This window comes from Pseudophryne corroboree, chromosome 5 (genome assembly GCF_028390025.1).
Source record: "Pseudophryne corroboree isolate aPseCor3 chromosome 5, aPseCor3.hap2, whole genome shotgun sequence".
Classification (NCBI taxonomy): Eukaryota; Metazoa; Chordata; class Amphibia; order Anura; family Myobatrachidae; genus Pseudophryne; species Pseudophryne corroboree.
This window is the reverse complement of record NC_086448.1, coordinates 640,520,875-640,532,615: the sequence shown is the minus strand read 5'-3', so window position 1 is coordinate 640,532,615 and position 11,741 is coordinate 640,520,875. Positions and strand designations below refer to the sequence as shown.

At 43.7% G+C, this 11,741-nt stretch overlaps 1 protein-coding gene across 2 annotated transcripts in view; it reads left to right on the top strand.

Moving 5' to 3' along the window:
* The first annotated feature begins 2,931 nt into the window (after positions 1 to 2,931).
* The window catches only part of AQP4 (aquaporin 4), a 148,964-nt gene continuing 140,154 nt past the window's right edge, over positions 2,932 to 11,741 (top strand). The window contains exons 1-2 of one of the 2 annotated variants that reach the window (XM_063923639.1): positions 2,946 to 2,997; positions 3,479 to 3,553. Coding sequence is in view for 1 of the 2 variants with exons in the window: in XM_063923636.1 (XP_063779706.1) it covers positions 2,966 to 2,997 (32 nt within the window). In the remaining variant the exon portion in view is untranslated. Of the gene's footprint in view, positions 2,998 to 3,478; positions 3,554 to 11,741 lie in introns of both variants that reach the window. The other variant, XM_063923636.1, reaches the window with a different exon arrangement.

The window sequence follows — 11,741 nt, the reverse complement described above, 5'->3', positions numbered from 1 at the left end:
TAGGTGAGAGGAACACAGGGGGAGGGCTAGGAAGAGAGCAGGTGAAAGGAAAACTGAGGGAGGGCTAGGGAAATAGGGAAAAGCAGGTGAACGACACACAGGGGAAGGGCTAGCGAGAGAGCATGTGAGAGGAATGCAGGGGGAGGGCTAGGGAGAGAGCAGGTGAGAGGAATGCAGGGGGAGGGCTAGGGAGAGATCAGGTGAGAGGAACGCAGGGGGAGAGCTAGGGAGAGAGCAGATGAGAGGAACACGCTGGCAGGGCTAGGGAGAGGCCAGGTGAAAGGAACACTGGGGAAGGGCTAGGGAGATAGCAGATGAGAGGAACGTGGGGGGAGGGCTAGGGAGAGAGCAGGTGAGAAGAACACTGGGGGAGGGCTAGGGAGAGAGCAGATTAGAGGAACGCGGGGGGAGGGCTAGGGTAAGAGCAGGTGAGAGGCATACAGGGGGAGGGCTAGGGAGAGAACAGGTGTGAGGAACGCGGGGGGAGGGCTAGGGTTAGAGTAGGTGAGAGTAATATGGGGGAGGGCTAGGGTTAGAGTAGATGAGAGTAACATGGGGGAGGGCTAGGGAGAGCGCAGGTGAGATTAATTTGTGGGAGGGCTAGGGAGAGAGCAGGTGAGATTAACATGTGGGAGGGCTAGGGAGAGAGCAGGTGTGAGGAATGTGGGGAGGGCTAGGGTTAGAGTAGGTGAGAGTAACATGGAGGCAGGGTTAGGGTTAGAGCAGGTGAGAGTAACAGTAACATGGGGGAGGGCTAGGGAGAGAGCAGGTGAGATTAACTTGTGGGAGGGCTAGGGAGAGAGTAGGTGAGATTAACATGTGGGAGGGCTAGGGAGAGAGCAGGTGTGAGGAATGTAGGGAGGGCTAGGGTTAGAGTAGGTGAGACTAACATGGGGGTAGGGCTTGGGATAGAGGTGAGCAGCATATAGAGGGAAGAGCTATGGAGAGAGCAAGCAAGAGACACACCAGGGAGGGGAGGATGGGGGGTTGCAATGAGTCCCTGCCCTGTGGTGGTGGTGGTGGTGGTGGTGTGTGCTCCTGTGAATCTGATCCCTGGAGTGAGGAGTGCAGCGCTGACAGGCTCTGGTGCTTGGGTCTCTGCTCCATCCATGCCTTCCCCAGCTCTTCTGCGGCTGCAGCTCCCCCTCTCAGGTGCTGAACGCTGTGTGGGCGCGCATGATGACGTCATGCCCGGTGCAGCTGAAGGGAGAAGGGATTGGTGAAGAGCATGCCTCAGCCTCCTTCCCCAAGATCAGTTGCTCTTCGGTGACACAGTCCTCATCCTCCAGTCCATTAGTAACGCTGGTGAGCGGAGCGGTGCAGCCCAGTCTGGGGTGGGTGGGGAGAAGTGTGATGTAGAGCACGGCACCTGGTAGACCATACCGTGCTCCTTGGGCAGCGCTGCAGCTAACTAGCGACGATGGCGGGCGGTAGTGTGGTGTGGCCCGGCGGGTGCATGCAGAGATTTTCCCGATTCACTGCGCATTGCGCTGTGTGCAATGCCCCTCTCGCCCATACCTAGTTACGGCTGTGGATTCGAGTGCCATTTCACACTGGACCGCTGGATGTGTTTTTTGGCTGTCAGGCATTCAATCCATATATACAGATAGAGGACACTGTTTGATGGGCAGTGGCACAACATGTCCCCTACTATTTTTTTGTGTTAATACTGGTGAAGCTACTGTTGATGTGTAGGCATCTAGCAAAACATGTTTTTTATTTTTTATAGTGCAGGAAGTTACATCTATTGTCTAAGTGTGTCACAATGGTGCTGCTTGTAACCTTAAGTGTGTCACTGCAGACTGGAATTTTTTTGTCACTGCCCGCAGTGTAGCTGCAGCCCAAAGCTCCATGTAAGGCAGTATTAACCCTTTGTGCAAAGCGGGTGTGGTATGGATGGTCGACCACATTTAGGTCAACAGTGTCTAGGTCGACCAATATTGGTCGACAGTATCTAGGTTGACAGGGATTCTAGGTCGACAGGGTTTGTATGTCGACATGTTCTAGGTCGACAGGTCAAAAGGTCGACATGAGTTTTTTAAAAAAAATAGTATTGTTTTCTTCGTACAGTGACCAGGAACCCCAATTAGTGCAATGTGTCCCCTCGCATGGCTTGCTTTGTTCGCCATGCTTCAGGCAAGGTGCCTCACTGTGTTACTCTTCCCAATCGTAGTCCACGTGGATTGTTAAGTATGAAGAAGTTCAAAAAAAGAAAAAAAAGTCATGTCGACCTTTTGACCTGTCAACCTAGAACATGTCGACCTAGAGACGCTGTTGACCTAGAAACCCTGTTGACCTAGTTACTGACGACCAATAATGGTCAAACTAGACATTGTTGACCTAAGTGTGGTCGACCTAGAGACAGGATACCGTGCAAAGCACACTGGTGATTTTTTGTCACTGCCTACACTGTTTCCCAGAGCCCTCAATACAGGGCAGCATTACACAATTATTGGTGCACAGTACATGCTGGTGCCACAAAAGTTTTTAGTGAAGTTGTTGTGATTTGTGAAAAAAAATGTTTTATTATTATTTTTTACAACTTGTGCATTCAATAAAGCTCAGTAGGTGCTATATCACTGCATTAATAAATATAAGCACACTCCCAGTGGGGGTCATTCCGAGTTTTACTAAGCTAAAATACACTCCCAGTGGGCGGCGGCATAGCGTTTGCACGGCTGCTAAAAACTGCTAGCGAGTGATCAACTCGGAATGACCCCCCGTATGCAGAACTATTCCCTTAAATTAAATTGCGATAGAAATTGTCAACCAATTTTGATAAGATATTCTTATATTTGAATACTATTTGGCATCAATGTTACTGTTTCATCATATCTGGTACACACAGCACTGTTCATTTCCACCCCTACTCTAGCAAAACCCAATCAGGCCACTTGTTGTAATCTGACTCCTTGTGTTCTTCTAGTGTGTGATATTAAAACATTTCATTCTATCCTAAGGAGGAATGAGTGACAGACCTGAGACAAGAGTCCGAGGGTAAGTGCTTTAAACTCTGTTAGCCAATATACATAATACATCATGCTTTAGGAGTGCAGATGACACTTTATTATCTTTTTTTATTGCTGGATTCTGCAGTCTATGTAATAAAATAATGCTAAATGTACCAGTTTGGAGGTTAATATTATTATGTATAACCCTATTGTTGATTTATTTGCACAGTACGGTAATTATTGTTATATTATTTCTTAAGTAAGTATGATGGTTTAAATGACTTAACAGAGACACAGCTTGTTCTATGCTTGTTCATGATTTACTATATGTTTTATATGATGTGCTCTCAGACATTAAAGGCCATTTACTATATGGTACAAATTGCATAAGTAATTCAATGCATAGCAACCAATAGCATTCACTTCCTTTGACACACAGATCAAACAAAGTTATGGCAAATTTGTATGTAAATTACCTCCAGTGTAATAATTAACAAGCTGTCCTTTCAATTTTGATTTTGGATCAGTATGCATTGCGATGGTTATGGTATGATACTTGATGCTTTATAAATGACATCCAAGCTGGAATAGCCTGACACAAGGTAATATTATCTCTTATATTAATACTGGATTTGCTGTAAATGGGTAAGTCAGTGGGTCACTAGAATCAAGACAGTTCTAAGCATTAAGCTGTGACAGTGATAATTAACAAACATTACAGTAGAGTACCTGAGATTTAAGTTCAGTGTTATAAAGTCATTATATATTATCAAAATTATTATTATATTTAATAGTTTGTATAGCATTTATTTTATACATTTTGAACTATCTGAGATGATTAGTTTCAATTGATAGATCATCCCTGTAAAACATTTACATTTTATTAATAAAAAAAAAAAGTTGCATTTGGTAGAAACATCGGCAAAAATGTAGGTGCCCCTCAGCAATCAGTGTGGAAAAAATGCTAATAGAAAACAGAACCCTGAAATTAATGGAATAATAACTATTAATTGTTATCAGATACAGTGAAAATAAGTTAGAGATTATTTCTCCGGGGAGGTCCTCCCTACCTACAGTTAGAACAAATGTTTTATCAAGTGTTCTAAACAGAGTCTGGGGAAGAGGATACATACTGTAATCAGAGTAGACAGTAATGCAGTCCTTCTCAGCTGACAATATTGGTTCTTAAATGTTACAAAGTGACATACATTAATCTTTTTAGAAACAACTACATTTACTCAGTTACTTTATGCCTATTTTTGAATAACAATATTGAGAGTTTCCAGAACTAGCCCCAACAACCTCTCACATTATCACCGCTACCATCCTACAGTGTTTGGGATATCAGAGGAGCATTCAAGGATGATGCTATCAATGGTGAACCTAAGGCACCAGTTTTTAGGGGCACATACAAACTGTATAATATTCTTTAACCAGTGATTCCAATGTCCCATGTCTCCAATGGCATGGAGGGGTAGCTTTTTACCCATGAAGCTGTCAGCTGCCAGCATCTGGTCCTCAGTGTCAGTGATGGGCTGAGAGAGTGGCAATAGGCTAGGAATTAAATGACCATCATCAGACTCCCAGACTGAAGTGAGCAAAAGTTGTCACTAACCTTTCATTCTCATGTACTAAGTTAAGATGCAGAAGGAGTGAGTACCGCCAGGGCATCAAGACTGCTTCCATCAGCCTGTGTACACTAAGCCTGGATAGATCTGAAAAGCAGAGCATCTATGTTAATTTGTCTTCTGCCCATTAAATCTGTTGCTACAGTCTTGTAGACAAAACCCCAACAGATTTAAAACTTCTCTTGGTAACATGCCTGGAAATGAGAACATTCATACGTTTATATTTCAGCAATGTCTGGACATCATGGGAGAAATCCATATTGTTCTACTAATCAGAAACTAAGACATCTCATAGGTCCTGATTCCAAAGGTAGGGAGTTGCCAAGTATAGGGGTGGCTTCACCCCAATTATAATACAGTGGCATATGAATATGTACACTGCCACAAACTATCACTCTGCTTCCCCAGTTAGCTCCGGCCACCGTGTGGTTTCCATGACATTCCCAAGCATTTGTAATCTGTACATACTTGGCATCTCTACAAGACACAGTTGTTTCATCTGTAACTGTATATTTTACATTATGTATCTGTAGCTAGAAGCCATTGATAAATACTTGTGTGTGTATGCAATATGTATTGAAGAAACTGTCCAATGTGTTGATGATATATGATACTGTAGTGATCTGTCATGGTTATAACCGCAGAGACATTCTATCTTGTTGGTATACAGTATATCATACTGTTAAAAAATGTTGCAATATATAACATTATTATAATATACTACTAATGATATATTTACTAGTACATTTGATATATTTGGGGTTCTGTAATCCCCATAGCTAAGTTAATTATTTAATTATTTGCTTTCACAATTACATTTTTATTAAGGAACATGCGAGCATTGGGGGTAATTCAGAGTTGATCGCAGCAGCAAGTTTGTTAGCAGTTGGGCAAAACCATGTGCACTGCAGGTGTGGCAGATATAACATGTGCAGAGAGAGTTAGATTTGGGTGGGTTATATTGTTTTTGTGCAGGGTAAATACTGGCTGCTTTATTTTTACAGTGCAATTTAGATTTCAGTTTGAACACACCCCACCCAAATCTAACTCTCTCTGCACATGTTATATCTGCCCCCCTCCCTGCAATGAACATGGTTTTGCCCAACTGCTAACATATTTGCTGTTGCGATCAACTCTGAATTAGGCCCATAGTCACAAATGCAAAAAAAAAAAAAATTAAGAGGGTGTATGAATTTTACATTGCTGACAATTATCCTACTATGTGTTTGAATATAGCACAGGCAGACGTGTATGCATCCATCAGATGTCATACAAGGTGCTGACATTTGATGGATATGCATGGCATATGATAGCCTACAAAAACATATGCTCACTGCAGGGAAGAAGTTGCACTCTACTCTCATTATGACCTACAATTGTAAATATAGAGCAATGTTTTATAGTTGGTGATTTAACCTACTATGTAATACATTAATATCTCCAAATATTAGCACAAAAAGCAAGATTTTGGGAGCTTTTCAGACAATTCTTAAAGAAATGTAAAATTAGTTTTAGGATACACTAAAATGACTGCTGTTGACATCATGTACAACATAATGAATTCCGATCCATCGGCTCGCATTGGCGCATTTGCAGTAAGATGGCCGCACATGCTCAGTACAGACGCCGGGTTCAAAGCCAGAAGCCATCTGATAGCACTACCTGTCACTTTGCTTCCAAACCATTGACCAGACAAGGCTTTTGTAGCGTAACTTTCACCTCACCATTAAAAATGCGATTAGTGATATACAGTATATGCTTTTTTTAAACAAATATAAAATACTAGTACTAGTCCATATACCAAAAAATAACACTTTAAAAAAAAAGTGAACTTTGTTTTGATAGTTCTTGAGAATAGACTATTATGTTGTGAATATCTGCTCACAAAAAAACAGGACAATATATGTCTATGTGTATATGTCAAGAGACATTTCAGAAAACAACAAAATTCCATAGAGGGAGGGAAGCAGCAAACCAACAGAAATATGTGCTGCCTGCTTACCAAACAGACTAAGCCGCTTTCTCATACATGGTACACAGGTTAACAGAGGAAGACTCTCTTTATATATAAATGCTAGCTTTTAGATCACTGAAAAATACAATGTAATACTCCAGAAATAGAAAAGTAACATCAGTTTGTACTAGGGATGGGACATTGAAGGAAAACATCTGTTAAATTATGTTTTTCAACATTGGTTACAAAACATTGTTTAGACCTAAACATTGGTACTGTGAGACCGATGTTAAACAATGTTAACCAATGTTTCTATTTATTTTGTAAGTAAACTGACTACCTAAGCTTATAATACACTAATCATCTTCTGAAATGAGAAATCATCCTTCTATTATGCTTATCTTGTTGGAGGCTAAGTTTACACACATTATATATATATATATATATATATATATATATATATATATATATATATATATAAATGGTCTTTTTATCAAAAAATAAGTGTATTAACACATAAAGAAACTCTGTTTCTTTATGTGTTAATAAAGTGTTGATACACTTATTTTTTTTATAAAAAAAGGAGTGCAGCTGCTTTTTTGCATATCAGTTTCTCCACCACAGAGAATATATATATATATATATATATATTGTTCTAGTGGTAAATCAGTTGCGCCTTCAGTGTTCGTGAGTAATACGTTGCAAATCCTTAAGTGATAGTTAAAATATGCGTACCAGACATACGTGGAACAATCGCCTTATTTAGGGTGTCTTTGCATCTGGATGTTCCTTACTCGTACTGACTCTCCGTTCCCATCCGTCCAGATGTTGGTGTGGAGTTTGTACGTATATGCAAGACAGTGTATCAATATACTGCTCTTAGAAAGTGACTTGGTGCTACTTTTGTGCAAAATTTGCAATAAAGTGAATATGTGCAGAAGAAGTGCTGTAAGTGTTTGTTTAAAAATATATAAAAATGAATAAAAATGAATATATTACTGGCAGTGTGCTGATTCCCTTTTTTCCTTAGGTAATGTGCTTAAATACCATTTACTAAGGGTGCAACACCATATAGTTCAGTAATTCAGAGGAGATCTAGAGAGGAGGTATATTGATATGAGGCACTTACATCTAAAGTTGCAATAAATTAAACGATGCTGCCGTCATTCCGTCATCAGACTTAAATACCTGCAGACACAGCTCCTTACCGCCACGATCTAAGGAGCTGTGTCTGCAGGTATTGAACTATATGGTGTTGCACCCTTAGTAAATGGTATTTAAGCACATTACCTAAGGAAAAACTGCCAGTAATATATTCATTTTTATTCATTTTTATATATTTTTAAACAAACACTTACAGCACTTCTTCTGCACATATTCACTTTATTGCAAATTTTGCACAAAAGTAGCACCAAGTCACTTTCTAAGAGCAGTATATTGATACACTGTCTTGCATATACGTACAAACTCCACACCAACATCTGGACGGATGGGAACGGAGAGTCAGTACGAGTAAGGAACATCCAGATGCAAAGACACCCTAAATAAGGTGATTGTTCCACGTATGTCTGGTACGCATATTTTAACTATCACTTAAGGATTTGCAACGTATTACTCACGAACACTGAAGGCGCATCTGATTTACCACTAGAACAATTTTGAAAACTAAGTTCCCTTGGGAATTGGACATTTTGAAATCTGGTTGCGACACCATTTGTCTTGGGAGTGTTTTTTAACTAATTTATTAATTTGCTAACCTTTGCACCAATTCACGTGTAATTTAAGATCTCCCATCTCAGGGATATCTGGTTATAGAATATTCAGGTTGTAGCGCTATTTGCACCTTTTTGTACACAATATATATATATATATATATATATATATATATATATATATATATTATTAACACAGCTGGATTAACTATGGGGCAGGTGAAGCTACAGCTCCAGGCCCTCCATTTAATATAGGTCAACAGAATGTCTATTTTACATATGGTGGAATGGGCCAGTATTCCAATCCACATTGCCTACAAGTGTGGCCGAACTGGTAACTGCCATGTGACGGATAAGTGTCACTATCCAGTGTGCCATCAGGGTGACCCACTTCTTCTCCTCCCACAGTCCCAAGTAACGTGTCCTGGGAGCTGCCACCGGGATCACAGTATACTTCCCTATTTTTGAAAACTAGTTTTGTAGATTGTAGGTGAGGTGCTCTGTTGAGGGGGCGTGTCATGTTCCACCTATGGGCGTATCTATTACCACTCAATATTCTGCCCCTGAAATAAATATACTACCCTGTGAAATAAATATACTGTCCCTTGAAAAAAATATCATGCTGCATGTAAAAACATATCAAAGTCTAATATATGATTTATGCACAGATTACAGTCTAATAACAGCAAGCAGCATCTTGGATAGTAGGGGCACGGGGACAGCGTATGTCCCTCAGGGTCCCTGCAATAACAGAGCAATCTGCCCCTGTCTCACTGATGTGGGTGGTAGATAATGAATATAGGGGGGTCATTCAGGGTGGTTGGATTAGCTATCACTTCCTTGGAAGCAGCAGAGATAGCTCTGTATGGTGATGCAGCAGGAGGCATCTATTACACAAAGACATCTCCTGCTGCATTACTGATCCCACCTGCTTCCAAGGATGCAGCATCGGATCACTGACACACCATTGGGCAGCACCCTGTCGCAGAGGCCAGGATATCTCTGTGCTACCACAGAGATCCCTGGCATCTTCCTTCCCCTTAATCGGCAGCTATATGCCTCCATTTTCACAAATGCAGGCAGACGCACCCTCCCTGCCCCAGAAATGGCATTAGACTGTAAGAGACATGCTGTGCAACCCCTTGCTAAAACCGGGAGCAAGATGAGGGTTTGGTGGGGCAGCAGGAGGCTCAATTAAAGAACAGAAGCCTCCCACTGACTGTGCAAGGGTAGGAAACTCTGGATCACAGGCAGTGGCACAAACAGACATTTTAACAGAGGAGGGGGCCCATGTGCACCTCCGGGTGGACCCCGCAGTAGACTCCAGCAGGCAGTACAAAACAATAGGGGGAATTAACAATTTAAAATAGGGCAGAGTAGAGGACAATCACAAAACATGAGGAGAGAGAAGAAAATACAAAACCTCAGAGGGTGAACCAGTACCTAGAGGTGATGTATCGGTGAGGACTGGCAATGCCAGGATGTCAGGGATGGTAGTGTGCAGGATCTAGCAGTGCCAATGAGTCAGGGTTTGTGAAACACAGAAATGACAGCACAATGCAAGATATACATATGGGGGGGGGGGGGGTACACACTATCCAGGGCATACTGATGTGGAGGGGGCGGACAGCACAATGCAGGACATACAGATGAGGATTCGGGAGGGGGCGGACCTCATAATGAAGACAATGGCAGGGGGGGCTGCACAATACAGGACATAGAGATGGGGATGGGGCAGGCACCACAATGCAGAAAAGAGCTAGAGAGGGAGTGGACAGCACAATGCAGGGTATAACAGAGTAGAGGACAGGATGGGGCAAAGCTGGGGGAGGAGCTTGAAGTTATCCAGCATATCCTGCACCCCTCCCTCGTGCACAGCATCTATTCAGAGATCACTCACTGCTTTGAAGAGCAGAGCAGCGGGTGATCAAAGCCTCCCCCAACTGTCCCCTCGCATGTGGAACAATGCTGCCCGTGGGTGGGACAGCAGTACAGTGTCAGAATAGCGGGACTGTCCCACTGAAATCAGGACAGTTGGGAGGTATGCTCAACATCACTAATCACATTCCTGCGGCATTGCTCACACACACTGCTGTAGCACACAGTAGGCCAGTCTCTATCTATATATCTATGTACTTGTCTATCTAGCACATGCAGTGAGTTGATTGGCTGACCAGAGTGTCGTTCACTCTGTCAGCCACCACCTCCAGCAGCAGCAGCAATGCTCACACAGAAGTCCAGTCAATGACAGTGTGGGTTGCTGTTTTGTTTCAGTCTCTTAAGTTGTTATTGGTTATAAAACAAGGAGAGAGTGAGCTGGCTGGCCAAAGCAGTAAAAGCACCACACAGTGACACTCACACAAAAAACAAAACATTGGAAAATTGAGAAAAACATTGGGGGAGAAATTTAGCGATGGTGCGGAAACATTGGATCCTCAACATTGCAGGGTTAAACAGCGACCATTGGGACCATATATCCGATGTTTCCAATGAAACATCAAATGATTCCCATCCCTAGTTATTAGATGTCTCTATTTTTTGGTAAGTCCGTTGTGTGCTCTCTTCCTGCTTCTCTCCATAGAAACATTGTGAGGGTTTAAAATAATTTACCTGTCGGGGGGCGTGGCCTGGTAGCCGAGCTGGAGAGACGTGCCTGTGTGTAGCTCCTGGCACCAGAGCTGTAAAGGTACCAATTTACCCTCCATATGGCCCGTATTCCGGCACACATAACCCCTGCTGCCTCAAATAACCCCCCCTGCACCTGACAAATCGAGTCCCGGAGCCGGAGGAGGCCTCCTGCCTCCTTGCGGGTTGGGGCCTAGGCGCCATATACAAGCAGGGGGCTAAATTTTAGTGGAGACCCGGCCCGCGGTGGACGAGAGCTGAGGGACCCGCCGGGAGGTGGCGAGACTCAGCTATCAGCACTACAACCTTACCAGCAGTACCTGTAAGTGCAGTGACCTGTCGGCGCCAGGCGGAGGGTGAGACCGGGTGCGGGCGGCTGCCTGCACGGAGCCCTGCGGTTGCCGGGACGACCGTCGCGAGCCGCCGAAGACGAGCAGTGGGCCTTTCCGGCTTGCAGCTGACGGCGGCGGCGGCTCTCCCCCTCTAAGCCGGGACCGTCTACGAGTGATAACCTCGCTGCCCGACGGAGCCCCTCACGAGGGCTTGAAGAAGGCAATCCCGCGGCTGGCGGCCATCTTGGATTGGGGAGCACGGACGCGGGTGCGGCCCCCGGCGGCCGGAGGTGAGATTAGGGGACCCTGTGAGTTGGCTGGAACACAGGCAGGGAACCCCCCTCTCCCCCCTCCCCCCCCCCGGTGGATACCTACAGTGAACCTCAAAAATAACACTCCTGATCTGCAGGATTGGAAAGAGATCCCCGGTGAACCCGGAGCACACCACATGGCACTGGCTCACTGCCCCCCATCACAGGCCCACTAGAGGAGCCCAGCTCACCCGGGTATACAAATAAATAAGTACAGGGGGGCCCTAT